General features: G+C 44.1%; 1 protein-coding gene across 1 annotated transcript in view; it reads right to left on the bottom strand.

Moving 5' to 3' along the window:
- Positions 1 to 22,113, bottom strand: part of muc5.2 (mucin 5.2) — a 34,650-nt gene that overhangs the window by 7,278 nt on the left and 5,259 nt on the right. Inside the window, exons 8-30 of the mRNA XM_063188239.1 lie at positions 21,748 to 21,873; positions 21,510 to 21,627; positions 20,985 to 21,123; positions 20,632 to 20,742; positions 20,333 to 20,402; positions 20,071 to 20,208; positions 19,616 to 19,780; positions 19,306 to 19,400; positions 18,976 to 19,102; positions 18,222 to 18,477; positions 17,887 to 17,933; positions 17,495 to 17,604; positions 16,997 to 17,148; positions 16,693 to 16,831; positions 16,453 to 16,563; positions 15,945 to 16,124; positions 15,599 to 15,838; positions 15,249 to 15,405; positions 14,681 to 14,809; positions 13,381 to 13,528; positions 12,998 to 13,041; positions 12,669 to 12,887; positions 66 to 12,563 (exon numbers count right to left, since the gene is read on the bottom strand). Of these exons, the coding sequence (XP_063044309.1) occupies positions 66 to 12,563; positions 12,669 to 12,887; positions 12,998 to 13,041; positions 13,381 to 13,528; positions 14,681 to 14,809; positions 15,249 to 15,405; positions 15,599 to 15,838; positions 15,945 to 16,124; positions 16,453 to 16,563; positions 16,693 to 16,831; positions 16,997 to 17,148; positions 17,495 to 17,604; positions 17,887 to 17,933; positions 18,222 to 18,477; positions 18,976 to 19,102; positions 19,306 to 19,400; positions 19,616 to 19,780; positions 20,071 to 20,208; positions 20,333 to 20,402; positions 20,632 to 20,742; positions 20,985 to 21,123; positions 21,510 to 21,627; positions 21,748 to 21,873 (15,519 nt within the window). The remainder of the gene's footprint in view (positions 1 to 65; positions 12,564 to 12,668; positions 12,888 to 12,997; positions 13,042 to 13,380; positions 13,529 to 14,680; positions 14,810 to 15,248; positions 15,406 to 15,598; positions 15,839 to 15,944; positions 16,125 to 16,452; positions 16,564 to 16,692; positions 16,832 to 16,996; positions 17,149 to 17,494; positions 17,605 to 17,886; positions 17,934 to 18,221; positions 18,478 to 18,975; positions 19,103 to 19,305; positions 19,401 to 19,615; positions 19,781 to 20,070; positions 20,209 to 20,332; positions 20,403 to 20,631; positions 20,743 to 20,984; positions 21,124 to 21,509; positions 21,628 to 21,747; positions 21,874 to 22,113) is intronic.

A 22,113-nucleotide genomic window follows, 5' to 3' on the forward strand; every position in this document is an offset into this window, starting at 1 on the left:
ATAATTTTAAATCGAAAAAAGTTACATTTTAAAAAGTATAAATTTTATAATGGGTTAAGAAATACCTGAGGGATAACTGCTTCCATTAAGTACGCAATAGCATGGACCAATTGTTGTCGATGGTGGCAAAGTTCCAGTACGGTCCGGCAGTGTTTGCGTGATTGGAGCAATCGCAGATTCTGCAGTAGTGGTAATTTGTCCAGTGGTGCTTTGCACAACAGTGGTAGTCTCAACCTTTGGTGGCTTTGTAGACGTGAATTCTTCTGTTGTGGTTTCGATAATAGGGGTGGTGGTTGGCTTTACTGTTGTTGTGGTAACTGTGGTGGTCTCAGTGACAACTGAAGTAGTAGATGGAGATGTAGGCCCAGTGGTTTCAACCCTTGGTGGTTTAGAAGATGTGGAAGCTTCCTCTGTTGTATGGATTTCTACTGTGGTTGTAGGTGCCTTTGTTGTAGTGGTGGCAGTAGTTGGCCTTGATGTAATAACAAATGGGGTTGAAGGCTCTGTGCTAGGTACAGGTGTCTCCTCAGTTGTCAGTGTTATCACGGGTAAAGTAGCTGTAACTGGTTCAAGAGATGTCCTCAAAGGTGTTACTTCAGTTATGCTTCCGGTGGTACTTTGTAAAACCACTGTAGTTGTTGGTTTAACAGTTGTGGAGGAGGTTGTTGGCAGGGTTGTCTCAACCTTTGGTGGCTTTGTAGATGTGACTCCTTCCGTTGTGGTTTCAAACACTGAGGTGGATGTTGGCTTAACTGTCGTTGTGGTCACTGTGGTTGGTTCAGATGTTATTATTACAACAGCACCTGATGTTTCTGTGCTTTGCCCAGCAGTTGATGTTGATGGCTGACGTGTTGTGGTGGTCTCATTGACAACTGGAGTTGTGGATTCAGTTGTAGGCCCAGTGGTTTCAACCTTTGGTGGTCTAGTAGATGTTGTGGAAGCTTCCTCTGTTGTTTGGCTTTCTACTGTGGTTGTGGGTGCCTTTGTTGTAGTGGTGGCAGTAGTTGGCCTTGATGTAATAACAAATGGGGTTGAAGGCTCTGTGCTTGGAACAGGTTTTTCAGTGGAAGTTGTCTCTATGGGAGTTTGTGTTGTGGAAGCAGTTGTTGGCAGGGTAGTCTCAACCTTTGGTGGCTTTGTAGATGTTACTCCTTCTGTTGTCGTTTCAAACACTGAGGTGGTTGTTGGCTTAACTGTCGTTGTGGTAACTGTGGTTGGTTCAGATGTTATTATTACAACAGCACCTGATGTTTCTGTGCTTGGCCCAGCAGTTGATGTTGATGGTTGACGTGTTGTGGTAGTCTCAGTGACAACTGGAGTTGTGGATTCAGTTGTAGGCCCAGTGGTTTCAACCTTTGGTGGTCTAGTAGATGTTGTGGAAGCTTCCTCTGTTGTTTGGCTTTCTACTGTGGTTGTGGGTGCCTTTGTTGTAGTGGTGGCAGTAGTTGGCCTTGATGTAATAACAAATGGGGTTGAAGGCTCTGTGCTTGGAACAGGTTTTTCAGTGGAAGTTGAGGGCCTCCTAGTTGATGATGTCTCTATGGGAGTTTGTGTTGTGGAAGCAGTTGTTGGCAGGGTAGTCTCAACCTTTGGTGGCTTTGTAGATGTTACTCCTTCTGTTGTGGTTTCAAACACTGAGGTGGTTGTTGGCTTAACTGTCGTTGTGGTAACTGTGGTTGGTTCAGATGTTATTATTACAACAGCACCTGATGTTTCTGTGCTTGGCCCAGCAGTTGATGTTGATGGTTGACGTGTTGTGGTTGTCTCAGTGACAACTGGAGTTGTGGATTCAGTTGTAGGCCCAGTGGTTTCAACCTTTGGTGGTTTAGTAGATGTTGTGGAAGCTTCCTCTGTTGTTTGGATTTCAGCTGTGGTTGTGGGTGCCTTTGTTGTAGTGGTGGCAGTAGTTGGTCTTGATGTGATCACAAATTGGGTTGAAGGCTCTGTGCTAGGTACAGGTGTTTCAGTGGAAGTTGAGGGCCTCCTAGTTGATGATGTCTCTATGGGAGTTTGTGTTGTAGAAGCGGTTGTTGGTAGGGTTGTCTCAACCTTGGGTGGCTTTGTAGACGTGACTCCTTCCGTTGTGGTTTCAAACACTGAGGTGGATGTTGGCTTAACTGTTGTTGTGGTCACTGTGGTTGGTTCAGATGTTATTATTACAACAGCACCTGATGTTTCTGTGCTTGGCCCAGCAGTTGATGTTGATGGTTGACGTGTTGTGGTTGTCTCAGTGACAACTGGAGTTGTGGATTCAGTTGTAGGCCCAGTGGTTTCAACCTTTGGTGGTCTAGTAGATGTTGTGGAAGCTTCCTCTGTTGTTTGGCTTTCTACTGTGGTTGTGGGTGCCTTTGTTGTAGTGGTGGCAGTAGTTGGCCTTGATGTAATAACAAATGGGGTTGAAGGCTCTGTGCTTGGAACAGGTTTTTCAGTGGAAGTTGTCTCTATGGGAGTTTGTGTTGTGGAAGCAGTTGTTGGCAGGGTAGTCTCAACCTTTGGTGGCTTTGTAGATGTTACTCCTTCTGTTGTGGTTTCAAACACTGAGGTGGTTGTTGGCTTAACTGTCGTTGTGGTAACTGTGGTTGGTTCAGATGTTATTATTACAACAGCACCTGATGTTTCTGTGCTTGGCCCAGCAGTTGATGTTGATGGTTGACGTGTTGTGGTAGTCTCAGTGACAACTGGAGTTGTGGATTCAGTTGTAGGCCCAGTGGTTTCAACCTTTGGTGGTCTAGTAGATGTTGTGGAAGCTTCCTCTGTTGTTTGGCTTTCTACTGTGGTTGTGGGTGCCTTTGTTGTAGTGGTGGCAGTAGTTGGCCTTGATGTAATAACAAATGGGGTTGAAGGCTCTGTGCTTGGAACAGGTTTTTCAGTGGAAGTTGTCTCTATGGGAGTTTGTGTTGTGGAAGCAGTTGTTGGCAGGGTAGTCTCAACCTTTGGTGGCTTTGTAGATGTTACTCCTTCTGTTGTGGTTTCAAACACTGAGGTGGTTGTTGGCTTAACTGTCGTTGTGGTAACTGTGGTTGGTTCAGATGTTATTATTACAACAGCACCTGATGTTTCTGTGCTTGGCCCAGCAGTTGATGTTGATGGTTGACGTGTTGTGGTGGTCTCAGTGACAACTGGAGTTGTGGATTCAGTTGTAGGCCCAGTGGTTTCAACCTTTGGTGGTCTAGTAGATGTTGTGGAAGCTTCTTCTGTTGTTTGGCTTTCTACTGTGGTTGTGGGTGCCTTTGTTGTAGTGGTGGCAGTAGTTGGCCTTGATGTAATAACAAATGGGGTTGAAGGCTCTGTGCTTGGAACAGGTTTTTCAGTGGAAGTTGTCTCTATGGGAATTTGTGTTGTGGAAGCAGTTGTTGGCAGGGTAGTCTCAACCTTTGGTGGCTTTGTAGATGTTACTCCTTCTGTTGTGGTTTCAAACACTGAGGTGGTTGTTGGCTTAACTGTCGTTGTGGTAACTGTGGTTGGTTCAGATGTTATTATTACAACAGCACCTGATGTTTCTGTGCTTGGCCCAGCAGTTGATGTTGATGGTTGACGTGTTGTGGTGGTCTCAGTGACAACTAGAGTTGTGGATTCAGTTGTAGGCCCAGTGGTTTCAACCTTTGGTGGTCTAGTAGATGTTGTGGAAGCTTCCTCTGTTGTTTGGCTTTCTACTGTCGTTGTGGGTGCCTTTGTTGTAGTGGTGGCAGTAGTTGGCCTTGATGTAATAACAAATGGGGTTGAAGGCTCTTTGCTTGGAACAGGTTTTTCAGTGGAAGTTGTCTCTATGGGAGTTTGTGTTGTGGAAGCAGTTGTTGGCAGGGTAGTCTCAACCTTTGGTGGCTTTGTAGATGTTACTCCTTCTGTTGTGGTTTCAAACACTGAGGTGGATGTTGGCTTAACTGTCGTTGTGGTAACTGTGGTTGGTTCAGATGTTATTATTACAACAGCACCTGATGTTTCTGTGCTTGGCCCAGCAGTTGATGTTGATGGTTGACGTGTTGTGGTGGTCTCAGTGACAACTGGAGTTGTGGATTCAGTTGTAGGCCCAGTGGTTTCAACCTTTGGTGGTCTAGTAGATGTTGTGGAAGCTTCCTCTGTTGTTTGGCTTTCAACTGTGGTTGTGGGTGCCTTTGTTGTACTGGTGGCAGTACTTGGTCTCGATGTAATCACAAATGGTGTTGAAGGCTCTGTGCTAGGTACAGGTGTGTCAGTGGAAGTTGAGGGCCTCCTAGTTGATGATGTTTCTATGGGAGTTTGTGTTGTGGATGTCGTTGTTGGCAGGGTTGTCTCAACCTTTGGTGGCTTTGTAGATGTGACTCCTTCCGTTGTGGTTTCAAACACTGAGGTGGTTGTTGGCTTAACTGTCGTTGTGGTAACTGTGGTTGGTTCAGATGTTATTATTACAACAGCACCTGATGTTTCTGTGCTTGGCCCAGCAGTTGATGTTGATGGTTGACGTGTTGTGGTGGTCTCAGTGACAACTGGAGTTGTGGATTCAGTTGTAGGCCCAGTGGTTTCAACTTTTGGTGGTCTAGTAGATGTTGTGGAAGCTTCCTGTGTTGTTTGGCTTTCTACTGTGGTTGTGGGTGCCTTTGTTGTAGTGGTGGCAGTAGTTGGCCTTGATGTAATAACAAATGGGGTTGAAGGCTCTGTGCTTGGAACAGGTTTTTCAGTGGAAGTTGTCTCTATGGGAGTTTGTGTTGTGGAAGCAGTTGTTGGCAGGGTAGTCTCAACCTTTGGTGGCTTTGTAGATGTTACTCCTTCTGTTGTGGTTTCAAACACTGAGGTGGTTGTTGGCTTAACTGTCGTTGTGGTCACTGTGGTTGGTTCAGATGTTATTATTACAACAGCACCTGATGTTTCTGTGCTTGGCCCAGCAGTTGATGCTGATGGTTGACGTGTTGTGGTGGTCTCAGTGACAACTGGAGTTGTGGATTCAGTTGTAGGCCCAGTGGTTTCAACCTTTGGTGGTCTTGTAGATGTTGTGGAAGCTTCCTCTGTTGTTTGGCTTTCTACTGTGGTTGTGGGTGCCTTTGTTGTAGTGGTGGCAGTACTTGGTCTCGATGTAATCACAAATGGTGTTGAAGGCTCTGTGCTAGGTACAGGTGTCTCCTCAGTTGTCAGTGTTATTACAGGTAAAGTAGCTGTAACTGGTTCAAGAGATGTCCTCAAAGGTGTTACTTCAGTTATGCTTCCGGTGGTACTTTGTAAAACCACTGTAGTTGTTGGTTTAACAGTTGTGGAGGAGGTTGTTGGCAGGGTTGTCTCAACCTTTGGTGGCTTTGTAGATGTGACTCCTTCCGTTGTGGTTTCAAACACTGAGGTGGATGTTGGCTTAACTGTCGTTGTGGTCACTGTGGTTGGTTCAGATGTTATTATTACAACAGCACCTGATGTTTCTGTGCTTGGCCCAGCAGTTGATGTTGATGGTTGACGTGTTGTGGTTGTCTCAGTGACAACTGGAGTTGTGGATTCAGTTGTAGGCCCAGTGGTTTCAACCTTTGGTGGTCTAGTAGATGTTGTGGAAGCTTCCTCTGTTGTTTGGCTTTCTACTGTGGTTGTGGGTGCCTTTGTTGTAGTGGTGGCAGTAGTTGGCCTTGATGTAATAACAAATGGGGTTGAAGGCTCTGTGCTTGGAACAGGTTTTTCAGTGGAAGTTGTCTCTATGGAAGTTTGTGTTGTGGAAGCAGTTGTTGGCAGGGTAGTCTCAACCTTTGGTGGCTTTGTAGATGTTACTCCTTCTGTTGTGGTTTCAAACACTGAGGTGGTTGTTGGCTTAACTGTCGTTGTGGTCACTGTGGTTGGTTCAGATGTTATTATTACAACAGCACCAGATGTTTCTGTGCTTGGCCCAGCAGTTGATGTTGATGGTTGACGTGTTGTGGTGGTCTCAGTGACAACTGGAGTTGTGGATTCAGTTGTAGGCCCAGTGGTTTCAACCTTTGGTGGTCTAGTAGATGTTGTGGAAGCTTCTTCTGTTGTTTGGCTTTCTACTGTCGTTGTGGGTGCCTTTGTTGTAGTGGTGGCAGTAGTTGGCCTTGATGTAATAACAAATGGGGTTGAAGGCTCTGTGCTTGGAACAGGTTTTTCAGTGGAAGTTGTCTCTATGGGAGTTTGTGTTGTGGAAGCAGTTGTTGGCAGGGTAGTCTCAACCTTTGGTGGCTTTGTAGATGTTACTCCTTCTGTTGTGGTTTCAAACACTGAGGTGGTTGTTGGCTTAACTGTCGTTGTGGTCACTGTGGTTGGTTCAGATGTTATTATTACAACAGCACCTGATGTTTCTGTGCTTGGCCCAGCAGTTGATGTTGATGGTTGACGTGTTGTGGTTGTCTCAGTGACAACTGGAGTTGTGGATTCAGTTGTAGGCCTAGTGGTTTCAACCTTTGGTGGTCTAGTAGATGTTGTGGAAGCTTCCTCTGTTGTTTGGCTTTCTACTGTGGTTGTGGGTGCCTTTGTTGTAGTGGTGGCAGTAGTTGGCCTTGATGTTATAACAAATGGGGTTGAAGGCTCTGTGCTTGGAACAGGTTTTTCAGTGGAAGTTGTCTCTATGGGAGTTTGTGTTGTGGAAGCAGTTGTTGGCAGGGTAGTCTCAACCTTTGGTGGCTTTGTAGATGTTACTCCTTCTGTTGTGGTTTCAAACACTGAGGTGGTTGTTGGCTTAACTGTCGTTGTGGTAACTGTGGTTGGTTCAGATGTTATTATTACAACAGCACCTGATGTTTCTGTGCTTGGCCCAGCAGTTGATGTTGATGGTTGACGTGTTGTGGTTGTCTCAGTGACAACTGGAGTTGTGGATTCAGTTGTAGGCCCAGTGGTTTCAACCTTTGGTGGTCTAGTAGATGTTGTGGAAGCTTCCTCTGTTGTTTGGCTTTCTACTGTGGTTGTGGGTGCCTTTGTTGTAGTGGTGGCAGTAGTTGGCCTTGATGTAATAACAAATGGGGTTGAAGGCTCTGTGCTTGGAACAGGTTTTTCAGTGGAAGTTGTCTCTATGGGAGTTTGTGTTGTGGAAGCAGATGTTGGCAGGGTAGTCTCAACCTTTGGTGGCTTTGTAGATGTTACTCCTTCTGTTGTGGTTTCAAACACTGAGGTGGTTGTTGGCTTAACTGTCGTTGTGGTAACTGTGGTTGGTTCAGATGTTATTATTACAACAGCACCTGATGTTTCTGTGCTTGGCCCAGCAGTTGATGTTGATGGTTGACGTGTTGTGGTGGTCTCAGTGACAACTGGAGTTGTGGATTCAGTTGTAGGCCCAGTGGTTTCAACCTTTGGTGGTCTTGTAGATGTTGTGGAAGCTTCCTCTGTTGTTTGGCTTTCTACTGTGGTTGTGGGTGCCTTTGTTGTAGTGGTGGCAGTACTTGGTCTCGATGTAATCACAAATGGTGTTGAAGGCTCTGTGCTAGGTACAGGTGTCTCCTCAGTTGTCAGTGTTATTACAGGTAAAGTAGCTGTAACTGGTTCAAGAGATGTCCTCAAAGGTGTTACTTCAGTTATGCTTCCGGTGGTACTTTGTAAAACCACTGTAGTTGTTGGTTTAACAGTTGTGGAGGAGGTTGTTGGCAGGGTTGTCTCAACCTTTGGTGGCTTTGTAGATGTGACTCCTTCCGTTGTGGTTTCAAACACTGAGGTGGATGTTGGCTTAACTGTCGTTGTGGTCATTGTGGTTGGTTCAGATGTTATTATTACAACAGCGCCTGATGTTTCTGTGCTTGGCCCAGCAGTTGATGTTGATGGTTGACGTGTTGTGGTTGTCTCAGTGACAACTGGAGTTGTGGATTCAGTTGTAGGCCCAGTGGTTTCAACCTTTGGTGGTCTAGTAGATGTTGTGGAAGCTTCCTCTGTTGTTTGGCTTTCTACTGTGGTTGTGGGTGCCTTTGTTGTAGTGGTGGCAGTAGTTGGCCTTGATGTAATAACAAATGGGGTTGAAGGCTCTGTGCTTGGAACAGGTTTTTCAGTGGAAGTTGTCTCTATGGGAGTTTGTGTTGTGGAAGCAGTTGTTGGCAGGGTAGTCTCAACCTTTGGTGGCTTTGTAGATGTTACTCCTTCTGTTGTGGTTTCAAACACTGAGGTGGTTGTTGGCTTAACTGTCGTTGTGGTCACTGTGGTTGGTTCAGATGTTATTATTACAACAGCACCTGATGTTTCTGTGCTTGGCCCAGCAGTTGATGTTGATGGTTGACGTGTTGTGGTGGTCTCAGTGACAACTGGAGTTGTGAATTCAGTTGTAGGCCCAGTGGTTTCAACCTTTGGTGGTCTAGTAGATGTTGTGGAAGCTTCTTCTGTTGTTTGGCTTTCTACTGTCGTTGTGGGTGCCTTTGTTGTAGTGGTGGCAGTAGTTGGCCTTGATGTAATAACAAATGGGGTTGAAGGCTCTGTGCTTGGAACAGGTTTTTCAGTGGAAGTTGAGGGCCTCCTAGTTGATGATGTCTCTATGGGAGTTTGTGTTGTGGAAGCAGTTGTTGGCAGGGTAGTCTCAACCTTTGGTGGCTTTGTAGATGTTACTCCTTCTGTTGTGGTTTCAAACACTGAGGTGGTTGTTGGCTTAACTGTCGTTGTGGTCACTGTGGTTGGTTCAGATGTTATTATTACAACAGCACCTGATGTTTCTGTGCTTGGCCCAGCAGTTGATGTTGATGGTTGACGTGTTGTGGTGGTCTCAGTGACAACTGGAGTTGTGGATTCAGTTGTAGGCCCAGTGGTTTCAACCTTTGGTGGTCTTGTAGATGTTGTGGAAGCTTCCTCTGTTGTTTGGCTTTCTACTGTGGTTGTGGGTGCCTTTGTTGTAGTGGTGGTAGTACTTGGTCTCGATGTAATCACAAATGGTGTTGAAGGCTCTGTGCTAGGTACAGGTGTCTCCTCAGTTGTCAGTGTTATTACAGGTAAAGTAGCTGTAACTGGTTCAAGAGATGTCCTCAAAGGTGTTACTTCAGTTATGCTTCCGGTGGTACTTTGTAAAACCACTGTAGTTGTTGGTTTAACAGTTGTGGAGGAGGTTGTTGGCAGGCTTGTCTCAACCTTTGGTGGCTTTGTAGATGTTACTCCTTCTGTTGTGGTTTCAAACACTGAGGTGGTTGTTGGCTTAACTGTCGTTGTGGTAACTGTGGTTGGTTCAGATGTTATTATTACAACAGCACCTGATGTTTCTGTGCTTGGCCCAGCAGTTGATGTTGATGGTTGACGTGTTGTGGTTGTCTCAGTGACAACTGGAGTTGTGGATTCAGTTGTAGGCCCAGTGGTTTCAACCTTTGGTGGTCTAGTAGATGTTGTGGAAGCTTCCTCTGTTGTTTGGCTTTCTACTGTGGTTGTGGGTGCCTTTGTTGTAGTGGTGGCAGTAGTTGGCCTTGATGTAATAACAAATGGGGTTGAAGGCTCTGTGCTTGGAACAGGTTTTTCAGTGGAAGTTGTCTCTGTAGGAGTTTGTGTTGTGGAAGCAGTTGTTGGCAGGGTAGTCTCAACCTTTGGTGGCTTTGTAGATGTTACTCCTTCTGTTGTGGTTTCAAACACTGAGGTGGTTGTTGGCTTAACTGTCGTTGTGGTCACTGTGGTTGGTTCAGATGTTATTATTACAACAGCACCTGATGTTTCTGTGCTTGGCCCAGCAGTTGATGTTGATGGTTGACGTGTTGTGGTGGTCTCAGTGACAACTGGAGTTGTGGATTCAGTTGTAGGCCCAGTGGTTTCAACCTTTGGTGGTCTAGTAGATGTTGTGGAAGCTTCCTCTGTTGTTTGGCTTTCTACTGTCGTTGTGGGTGCCTTTGTTGTAGTGGTGGCAGTAGTTGGCCTTGATGTAATAACAAATGGGGTTGAAGGCTCTGTGCTTGGAACAGGTTTTTCAGTGGAAGTTGTCTCTATGGGAGTTTGTGTTGTGGAAGCAGTTGTTGGCAGGGTAGTCTCAACCTTTGGTGGCTTTGTAGATGTTACTCCTTCTGTTGTGGTTTCAAACACTGAGGTGGTTGTTGGCTTAACTGTCGTTGTGGTAACTGTGGTTGGTTCAGATGTTATTATTACAACAGCACCTGATGTTTCTGTGCTTTGCCCAGCAGTTGATGTTGATGGTTGACGTGTTGTGGTGGTCTCAGTGACAACTGGAGTTGTGGATTCAGTTGTAGGCCTAGTGGTTTCAACCTTTGGTGGTCTAGTAGATGTCGTGGAAGCTTCCTCTGTTGTTTGGCTTTCTACTGTGGTTGTGGGTGCCTTTGTTGTAGTGGTGGCAGTAGTTGGCCTTGATGTAATAACAAATGGGGTTGAAGGCTCTGTGCTTGGAACAGGTTTTTCAGTGGAAGTTGTCTCTATGGGAGTTTGTGTTGTGGAAGCAGTTGTTGGCAGGGTAGTCTCAACCTTTGGTGGCTTTGTAGATGTGACTCCTTCCGTTGTTGTTTCAAACACTGAGGTGGATGTTGGCTTAACTGTCGTTGTGGTCACTGTGGTTGGTTCAGATGTTATTATTACAACAGCACCTGATGTTTCTGTGCTTGGCCCAGCAGTTGATGTTGATGGTTGACGTGTTGTGGTAGTCTCAGTGACAACTGGAGTTGTGGATTCAGTTGTAGGCCCAGTGGTTTCAACCTTTGGTGGTCTAGTAGATGTTGTGGAAGCTTCCTCTGTTGTTTGGCTTTCTACTGTGGTTGTGGGTGCCTTTGTTGTAGTGGTGGCAGTAGTTGGCCTTGATGTAATAACAAATGGGGTTGAAGGCTCTGTGCTAGGTTCAGGTGTCTCCTCAGTTGTCAGTGTTATTACAGGTAAAGTAGCTGTAACTGGTTCAAGAGATGTCCTCAAAGGTGTTACTTCAGTTATGCTTCCGGTGGTACTTTGTAAAACCACTGTAGTTGTTGGTTTAACAGTTGTGGAGGAGGTTGTTGGCAGGGTTGTCTCAACCTTTGGTGGCTTTGTAGATGTGACTCCTTCCGTTGTGGTTTCAAACACTGAGGTGGATGTTGGCTTAACTGTCGTTGTGGTAACTGTGGTTGGTTCAGATGTTATTATTACAACAGCACCTGATGTTTCTGTGTTTGGCCCAGCAGTTGATGTTGATGGTTGACGTGTTGTGGTGGTCTCAGTGACAACTGGAGTTGTGGATTCAGTTGTAGGCCCAGTGGTTTCAACCTTTGGTGGTTTAGTAGATGTTGTGGAAGCTTCCGCTGTTGTGTGCATTTCAACTGTGGTTGTGGGTGCCTTTGTTGTAGTGGTGGCAGTAGTTGGCCTTGATGTAATAACAAATGGGGTTGAAGGCTCTGTGCTTGGAACAGGTTTTTCAGTGGAAGTTGTCTCTATGGGAGTTTTTGTTGTGGAAGCGGTTGTTGGCAGAGTTGTCTCAACCTTTGGTGGCTTTGTAGATGTGACTCCTTCCGTCGTGGTCTCGATGACAGTGGTGGTGGTAGGCTTCACTGTTGTGGTAATTGTGGTGGGTTCAGATGTTACTACTATAAGTGGGTTTGTAGTTGGTGGTGTTGTGCCTGTAATGTTTGCAAGCGTTTTAGTAATTGGACCAATTGACGTGGTGTACTCTCTTGTTTGTCTTGATGTCTCCTCAGTTGTCAGTGTTATTACAGGTAAAGTAGCTGTAACTGGTTCAAGAGATGTCCTCAAAGGTGTTACTTCAGTTATGCTTCCGGTGGTACTTTGTAAAACCACTGTAGTTGTAGGTTTAACAGTTGTGGAGGAGGTTATTGGCAGGGTTGTCTCAACCTTTGGTGGCTTTGTAGATGTGAATCCTTCCGTTGTGGTTTCAAACACTGAGGTGGTTGTTGGCTTAACTGTCGTTGTGGTCACTGTGGTTGGTTCAGATGTTATTATTACAACAGCACCTGATGTTTCTGTGCTTGGCCCAGCAGTTGATGTTGAGGGTTGACGTGTTGTGGTGGTCTCAGTGACAACTGGAGTTGTGGATTCAGTTGTAGGCCCAGTGGTTTCAACCTTTGGTGGCTTACTTGTCGTCACTTCTTTTGTGGCAGCTGTTGTAATTGTAATAACAGGTAAAGTTTCTGTGACTGGTTCAAGAGACGTTCTAATCGTTGTCATCTCGGTTGTGTCAGTGATAGGCTTTGATGTCAACACACCTTGAGATTGCTTTGATGGTGTAGTTGTTTGTTTACCTGTCACTGGATTAAAAGATGTGGCAACCTCTTGTGTTGTGGTGACAGTTGTAGGTTCAGATGTTATTATTACAACAGCACCTGATGTTTCTGTGCTTGGCCCAGCAGTTGATGTTGATGGTTGACGTGTTGTGGTGGTCTCAGTGACAACTGGAGTTGTGGATTCGGTTGTAGGCCCAGTGGTTTCAACCTTTGGTGGTTTCGTAGATGTGGCTGCTTCCTCTGTTGTTTGGCTTTCTACTGTGGTTGTGGGTGCCTTTGTTGTAGTGGTGGCAGTAGTTGGCCTTGATGTAATAACAAATGGGGTTGAAGGCTCTGTGCTTGGAACAGGTTTTTCAGTGGAAGTTGTCTCTATGGGAGTTTGTGTTGTGGAAGCGGTTGTTGGCAGGGTAGTCTCAACCTTTGGTGGCTTTGTAGATGTGGCCCTTTCTGCTGTTGTCTCAATGATAGGGGTTGAGCTTGACTTCGCAGTTGTGGGTTCTGTTGTGGGTTCTGAAACAGTGAATGGATTATATTTAAATTAAGTTTTTTTTCCGTGAATAATTATTTTTTAATCTATAATACATTTTTCACAAATATAGTACACCATGCTCTCACCTGTTGTGGTAAAGACAAATATTGTTGTCGGATGTGAAGTCGTTGAAGTCAATGGTGATGATGTGGGCATTGCAGTTGTGATTTCACAATGGCTGATTTCTCTGTGAATTGTTCCATTTGCTCCACATGTGGCAGTTATACAGCTACCAAGGCCATCTGTCGTGCTGTAGACGACTGAGCCATACTTGTATTCTGTGCCATTTAGAATACAGATGCATTCTGGAAAGTAACAAGTAATGTCAACAATTGATTACGATTATGTCCGATAATATGATGTAATTTAGAAATTGATCATAGAGATATTAATTATTTGCTTGGTCTGTATTTACCATTAATGTCATAATGGCACTGAATTCCAGTTGGTGAACAATAGCTGCAAATAAAGATAAAAAAGACAATAAGTACATTTTACACAAATACACATTAGCTGCAACACAGCAACACACTTACAGTCTTATTTTGGGCTTATTTATAGTAGCACACTAGCTTTAATTCATGAAGTTCTCAGATTCTGATGGAAACACCTTTTTTGAATATTGCCATTTGCCAGGCTCTTTTAAAAATAAAAGAAGTCACTCTTCATAATCTCCTAGGGATAATGTGATTTAAAGTCAATCAGACACTCATAGACTTGACTGTGCAGACAGTGTTATGGGGGGACTCGCCACAAAGGCCAGTTGCTAAGAGTGAAGACATAAAGTTCACTGCATACCATGACTGGCAGGTCTCATGGCTGGGTACGATCTGGCCAGTGCTATATTTAGTCTCTCCGACGTAGCAACCACAGGCCTCTCTCGCCACACACTTCATGTGGTCTTCATCAAAGTATGATTCATTAGCGGGGCACTGAGGATAGCAACCTGGAGGGAAACACAACATAAACATGGAATTATGTAACACAAGTTTGGATTTGCATGTGGGCATGTGTGGCATACAGTTTGACTACAGTATGTATTCGGCTACTACACCTACTACTACTACTACTACCTCGCCATGATAATAATCCTCATCATCATCATCATCATCATCGTCATCGTCGTCGTCGTTGTCATCATCACAACAACAACAACAACAATAATAACAACAATAATTATAATAATAATAATAAACTGTATTTGCTACACATAAAGCTACGTACACACACATCGCTGCTATTTACTAGCTTCTCGCTTGCTCGCCTGCTCGCCTCTCTTTCATGGAACGTTCGCTGAAAGTTCCCGCGGCTTTAACTGCCAATGCACAGGCGAGAAGTACTGAACTCTTGCTTACTCGCCTCATTCGTAGTTCAAATATTTTCAACTCGGGATCCGCCCACATCGCATGGCTTGTACAGTACTCGCCTACTTGCCTGCTCGTCTTGCTGGAAGGCATTGACATTCTATTGACTTCATTTGCAGAGCGAGTAACTAGCAGCGATGTGTGTGTACGTAGCTTAATTCATACAAGAGGCAGCTATAAGTGCTTTTAACAGTGTGATGTCCCCCAGTGCACGGGCAGTGCTGGAGTCTGGTGATGGGGGTATAGCCTGATTCTTGATTAGTTGCAACTGCACTGGGCTTTAAAAGCCATCCTCCCCTCTCTCCCAGTAGGCACTCTGACCTCAACTCACCACTGTCTTTTGTTTCTTTCTCCTTCCCCACACTCTTTACGCTGACTCTTGATTTGTTTCTTTACAGCTCACATACTGATACGGACACACTCACAGCACCTTTCATTCACTCATTCACTTGCATAAACCCTTTATTCCCCTAGACACTGTTGTTTTGACTGTTGGTTTCGTTTATTTAATTTTCCATAAATAACCTTAATTTTGACTTTTGTTGTTGTCTCCATTTCATGTTGCTCCCCTAAACGATCTGGGTCGTAACAACAAGTTTAACAGGGGAAAAAAAGTGAAACAGCAGTTGTTGTTGCAGGTGAAGAACTTCACTTAGGTCATTACTCACAGTTCCACCCAGTACACTAGTACTAAGGCTGAGCTCTCATGCTCTCTCATGTCTTTACATGCATACCTTCCAGGGCCGGTATCTGCTGGGAGCATTGGCCGGTGGGGTTCCTGCAGGTCTTCTGGCATGGAGCTCCACAGGGTTTGTAGTGCCACTCACACTCGCCCGGTGGGTTGTAGTAGTCACAGAAGAGAGCTACAATGAGAACACAAGCAAGTCAGAAGAAATCGACAGGTAAGGTAACTCACAAGTTCCTACAGATTGGCATATAAAGCACACATGGGTGAATACAATTCAGTACATGCAATCTGTTTCTGTACCTGTACACATGAAAAAAAGTAAACTAAACTTTGGCAACCAACATTTGCCAACTGTTTTTCTGCTTATGGTTTGACAAATGAGTTAATGATTTCCAGTATTAACAAAGCATGGCTTACCCATTTGCCCAGAGCCTATGTATAACCTTACTATCACCAAAATTGTAATGATCACATCTTAATCTGTTACTCATGGTAATGATAATGTCATAGCAATGTTGTTCTGATGTAGTTAAGTCTTCTCAGCAAAGAGCGAAAGAGCCCGCCGGAGGACCCATCTGCACAAAGATTCTACAACAAGGAGAGCGGACACTCACGGCATACGGTCGGAGATCTCCAGGCAACACATGCTCCAGCTTCGTTGCAGGCAGCTGCGTAAGCTGCCACTGCTGTGCAGAAGCACTCACAGTCTCCACCAGTGTTACAGGCACACGAGTCACTCACGCAAGCATCATAGTAAGTGGAGGGATCCACCTTTCGGAGGAAAAAATGATTTTGAGTTCTATTTGCACCTCTCTCATGTTGGAAATAATAATAAATATTAATATATTAAATTGTTGCATTTAAAGCCTGCTAGTAGTACATGTTGGTATGTAAAACCGCTTTTTCACTAAACAAAACACATTTTAGGTCAACTTTAAGTTCTCCCTTTGGCCCCAGGTCTTACCTGGGAGTGGCAGGAGGAGAAAGTATTGCCTGTGATGATGCTACACTGCCTCTGTGCCCAGGACTGCCTGTACGGGTTGTTAGCGCAGGGACTCGCGACCAGCGTTGTGTCCACACAGCTTGAGGAGAACTTCCAGCTGTTGCCAAATGCCAGGGGGTCAATGACTACCTCCTGACTCCTTGTTGTGAAGTCGTTGTTCGCATTGCCGTCGTAGTTTCCGCAAAGACCACACACGCGACCCTGTCAGGATTGATAGTGGCGCATACGTCAGTTTGACCTACAGAACGACCTTCATGAGAAATGATTATCGCAGCCAGGTTTTAGACGGACTGAAAAATAGGCTTACGTTGAATTCTGGACTGAGCTTGATGAACATGCTAGTTTTCTTGTCCCATATCAGAATGAGACCATTGCTGGCTTCAATCACCAGGTAGATACCCATGACTCGCGTCTTGTAAGGTATGTCCACTCCTGATCCCCTCTGAACCGCTTGATAACTTCCGTCGGTGAGTATCAGCTCTGTGCTCTGAGAAAAATGAGAGTAATTGCTAGATTAATTTACATCAGTTTATGCTTTCATTTTTGTTACAAATCAGTAGCGTCATAATATGGAGTTTTACCAATGCAATGCCATAATAGTCACTGAAAAGACTACTACTTCTACTATGCTATGTAATTGAATATAGTACTACAACATTACACTGAGTCATCACAACTTGGGGATTTCCATTCTTGTAACAGAACATTTACAACAGGAACTTTGTCTTAACAGGTTAAGGCCATAGTCCTTAAATTACAGCTGTTTTCTTTTTTTTGTTATTATGTAGGCCTATTGCTATGGCCATAGTCCTTACCCCCAGGAAGACTTTGATGGCCTTGGAGCAGGTCGTGCCAGTGCTTCCACACGGGACATTCTCAGTGATGACTCTGAAGGTGCCATTTTCATTGTTGTTGGAACAGAAATCCTGCAAGACATTTATAAGTTTGCATGATGATAATAATAACAACAACAATAATAATAATAATATTTTGAACATTTTTGTTTCACTTTAAGCCTCAGATTTTACTTTCAGAAAACAAATGAAGATATTAACCTGAGCAAGGATGTATTCACAGTCTCCATTGAACATGTATTGTTTTTCATCAAAGGTCATGTAGTGGCCATCCCCATAGATTGCACAGGTGCCGTGGCACTGGTTGGTGGTGCACTGCCATTTTCTCTCCTGGCAGACGCTATTTGTGTGAAACGTAGATAAGGTCATTGAGGTCATTGTGGTGTCATACTGATAAGTAAATCTTTCGTTATCTTCAGGACTAATACACATCTCTACTCTACTACTACTACTACAGTACATTTTAGCATAACCTTACCCTTACAGAGCAAATTGAACCGCTTACCAAGTATTGCAGTCAACCTTGGTAGTTTCTCCTGGCTGATGCTGAATGCCGTTGTGTACGCAGGGGCAGTCACTCTCACTAATGCACCCACCTTGGCCATCGGACACAAGGCCTGAGGGACACATGCATCCGGACACGCACTCTGTGCTGATCTGTATGGGTGGATAAGACAAGTGTTAAGTGTGCACGTTAATACACCCGCACATTGCCCGTGGAGACCCTGGTTGGAATCTGGCCCTTCATGTTTCACTCTCTCCCACCCCTTCCCTGTCTCTCTTCTCTGTCCTATTCTAACAGAAGCAAAAGCCCAGAAAATATACTTGAAATAAGAAGAAAATGAAGAAAACAAAAGGTGTCGTCTATAGAAAAGCAGACATCAGCATTACCCTGTTAACGCACTGAAACCATTTCAGAAGGCAGCATTATTTTAAAGTTGTAAACAAAAAAACAACATTAGAAAAAAAGCGTAGTGTCTCTAAAAAAAAAAAGGTGACTCACGCAGGCCATGTCCAGAGTGTTACAGCTCTTGAGGCATTCAGAGCCCTTGGCACCTGGGCCAGCGGTGGAGCAGTTGAAGTACACCATAGGCTCAGGACACACCGTTGATTCTGAATTTAAAACATGGCACCATAACATTTACAGTATTTACAGTCATTTATAGTAGGCTAAGTATATTTAGACAGTAAACAATTGCGGGCAGCTGACAATAACAGTATAACAATATACCTAGATGACATTATGAAACATTATAAAAATATAGACTGTTGTCATACAAAATTGGAAAAAGCAAAAAGGTATTTGGGTTATTGTGTGTCTTTTAAAATGACAAAACCTCAATAAAGATTTTTTTTTTAAGCAAAAAGGTTGTAGTGGTACAGTGGTCCACTTACCCAGCAGCAGTTTTCCAATGCAACTCAGCTTTCCTTCTTTGCATGTGCTGAAACAGCATCAGAAATTACACGTTAACACATGAATAAGGTAAAAAAAGATGTTTTTAAAATGTACTGTAAGCCCACTTGCTCATCCCAACTTCAGGTTGAAACAGAGACAAACTGCAGTTGAAACATGTTTCAAAGCATTTCTCACAGGGCTTGGTTAGATACAGGAACAGGATTTGGTTAGGTGCAGGTGGAGGGCATAGTTAGGTACAGGTGAAAACACAAGGTATTGTTAGTTAGTGTTTTTTTTTTTTTACTTTACAGTAATACGTAAAACAAGCCCTTACCAGGTGGCTCCATCTTTGGTTGTGACCTCTCCGGCTTGGACGAGGGTGTTGCCGTCATAGCAGGGGCAGCTGGCGGCTTCCACGCACTCCCCTTGCTCGTTCATGTACATGCCTGTCTTGCAGCCGCAGCCGTCCACGGGCACAAAGTCGATAGCGCAGGAGTAGTCGCTGTGGCTGAGGGAGCGGCAGGTGCGGCCACAGCTGGTCATGTTGTAGGAGTACTGCGTGTTGCTCGGGCAGGACGTCATGTACTTGCCTATACAGTACATTGGGGGAGAGCGTGGATGCAGCAGTTAGGGGCAGAACAGGATGAGGGTTGCACTTGAAGAAGGACTAAGGTCCGAATCGTTGTGCCATTAAACGACTGGCAGCATTAACAGTGTTGCAGACGATTATCATTTCCTTCAGAACAGGATATAGTACCAAGAGTACTGTACAGTGCATTACCGTGTACATTTGTATTTGTATAACATATGTACCAACATAAATTATTCTACCAATTCTACTAATTCACAACAAGTATGATGGGTTGTTATCGTGGATTGTTATTAAGGATTAGTTATTAGTCATTCGTTATTAGTGAGAATTGTTAATAAAATTGCACAGGTAGAATCAGGCGTTACTGTGTTGAAGCTTCTAAATGCAGGGTGCATCAGCTTTCTGATAATCCACCATTTAACGTGCTATAGGTACTCATGTTCAACAATACACTTCAATACAACTGGTATTTCTTAATCAATGTCATGCCACTCACTGCAGGCGGTGTCTCTCCATCCGCTCAGCTGGATGCCTTTGGCTGCACACGCATGCACGTAGGAGGAGAGGGCAGCACACATGCAGTCCTCGCTCTTCTCACAGTTACAGCTGTCATACATGCAGTTCTACAGAAATGGGCACAGACAGTGATTTTCAATATAAGCTAAGCATGTTGCTGTTGCGGAGGAAGAAAGTGCTGTATGGTTTTGCTCACTTTAGGAGTGACACTTAGGATGTGATTATTGGCAAACTTATTACGGCACTGCATAAATAGTTTGACTTGCATTTCAAAATAAATCACAAAAGAAAATGGTGGACTGTCACTCACTGTTTTGTAGATGTCTGGGCTGATCTCAGAGTGACATGAAGAGAAGATGCCTGAGGGATCTGTCAGCATGGAGCACCAGTATGTGGCATATTTCTCTGGAAAAAATAAGCAAGATAACACAGTTGAAGGTTTTACAGCACTTGCACAAAATGGCATTTGGGCATGGCTGGACACGCTGAGAAGAGTATGTCTCTGACCCAGTACTTTTGATAGGAGGAAGCATAGTCAGACCACTGATGCTGACAGCCTGATGGCATGGCTTTCGCATCACAGGCAGTGGCCACCACAGCAGGCTGTAGGAACAACTTACCGTTTTCAAGGCTTAAACTGCAGGGATTCTCAAAGGTCCTCTTGACGTCGGCGCAGCTGGCCCTGGTCTTCCAGGTGTTGGCAAAGTCAACAGCTGTGGCCTCTCTCAACCCACTGATGGTCGTGAAGTCATCAGCTTGGATGTTATTGAAGTTCCCGCACAGTCCTACAAAAGTTCGATGATTAGTACAGGTCATACAGGTCACCAGACTTCAACTGTGATCATTTTGTACTTTGAATTCTGTCGTTTCTCTGATACGCATAAAAACATTTAGGCTATTTAACCCTTTATACCCTTCCATTGGATCTTTAAATCATGTCATCCCTGTGTCATGGTCAGCAAAATCAACAGAAATGTGTTCAAATTCCAGAGTCTTCATTTAGAACAGGCATTATGAATGTGCTTAATTTCAACGGGTTAGTCAGTTGATGTGTGTGCCATTTGAAGTAACTTACCGCATGTCTGGCCCTTGAATGTTGGGTCGGCGACGATGTAAACCTGCATGATTGGCACAAGCTGGATCTCAAGTCTCAGGCCCATGGTGGTGTGGATGACGATGTAAAAGGAGGATGGCTTGAAGATGCTGAGGTCCCCTGCAGAGAGGAAATGGAACAATCATCAAAGACTCTCCAATAAGCCTGGGCATGGTTTTTACTACACCAAGTCATTTGCTTTCGATCAAGTGTATTCTATGGCCTGCATGCTTTGTATTCTTACCAGTATACAGTGGCAACTGAGAGTATATTCTGTTCACATCAACACTTCCACTTTGGTCCACTCTCACCACCTGTGGGAGATCAGATGAATTGAAACGTCAAATAGTGCGAACTTCACAGAAGTTAAATGGAAATTACATCATGCATTTGTGGGACAAAGTAAATCATTTTTCATTCTGTTCAGGTGATTTATATGTATTATACAGTACTACAATACTATTATACTTTGATTAACTAATAACGGTACAATAAGTAGGCTACTATACATATATTATTGTGTAATGTGTACACAAAACTTACAGTAGTTCCCCCAAAGAGGGCCAGGGTGACAGCCTTCAGGCAGGTCTCACTGTCTGTCAGGCCACACTTCATCAGATCCCCAAGGACTGTGAAAGCACTTCCATTGCATTCCTGAAGGAAACATAAAAATGTAGAGGGAGTTATGTGGCACAAAAAGCCTTCCTCACCCATGTGGAAAAAGTATATTATATTATATTATATTATATTATATTATATTATATTATATTATATTATATTATATTATATTATATTAGTAGGTGCCACAAAAGAATAGTATAGTCCAAATCTGAATCATTTTGTTGGTTATTTATAGACCTTTTTTCATATTGGCACCTTAATGAATTGTTGCTGACCTTAGAAAGGACGTATGTGCAGTCTCCGTGGAAGTTGTAGGTCTTTCCGTCGAGCGTGGTGATGTGAGATCCCCCCTCCACTGAGCATGTCCCTGGGCAGTCGTCCTCCTGGCAGCTCCACTGTCCTCCAACACAAGAACTAAAGGCAAAGAGAGACCAGACACTCAAAGATGGCAGTGGCTTCAACTGGTCACACTTTTGTCATGGCACACTCCCAAAACTGCTGGCAAATGCACGTGATCGTTACCATTTGGGTAACAAGCCATAGTAGAGGCTCTGCATGAAAGGGTTATCAGAAATGACTCAGGTAGGATTTCAAAAAATGTGTCTTTTTTGTGGCTTACAGTGTTATGACAACACTTACGTCCTTTGTGCAAATATTTGTAGCTAATATCATGGTGTTATGAGGACGTTATGTGTAGGTGAATGCCATGAGGAAAGGTATTTGGAAGATATTTGAAGTAGACGGAAATACAATGTTCCCTAATATTGCTTTTAAACACCACCGTTGTTCCTTCCTCTTACCATTCCTTACAGCTGCTGGTGAACTTGTCTCCAGATGCGTAGACTTTTCCATTGTGGACACATGAGCACTCGCTTAGCGGAATACATCCAGTTTTGTTTACATCGTCATAGACAGTTCCTTTCGTAAAAGAATCAAACAAACAGATTATTAGTTGTTAATATCACATGTGTGTGTGTGTGTCCAGTATGTATACATGTATCCATGTACATGTATATTTGTATATGTGTGTGTGTTTACCTGGTGGGCAGTAGCATCCATCCAGACAGTGCTCCTCACACACCTGTCCCCTGTCAGGGTTTGAACAGGTGTCCATGCATGGACTTCCACACTCCTGGTGAACCATGTTGTCGGGGCAGGTCTTAGCTGTCAGGACAGAACAAAACACCACATTGCTGCCACAGGAGGAAAGATATGTAGGCCCTATGGTCAAATTTAGCTTAACCCCAAATGGGATTGCATTTGCTCATTAATTCAAACCTATACATCCCAGCCCAGGATTGTGAGGACAGTGGAATGAAATAAAATAGATTTTGAACGAAACTGTGGCGTTAGAATTTCTTGTGAGACATGTCAACATGTTCATCATGCACTGTAGTTTTTGCA

The sequence above is a fragment of the Engraulis encrasicolus genome, chromosome 22 (genome assembly GCF_034702125.1).
Source record: "Engraulis encrasicolus isolate BLACKSEA-1 chromosome 22, IST_EnEncr_1.0, whole genome shotgun sequence".
Classification (NCBI taxonomy): Eukaryota; Metazoa; Chordata; class Actinopteri; order Clupeiformes; family Engraulidae; genus Engraulis; species Engraulis encrasicolus.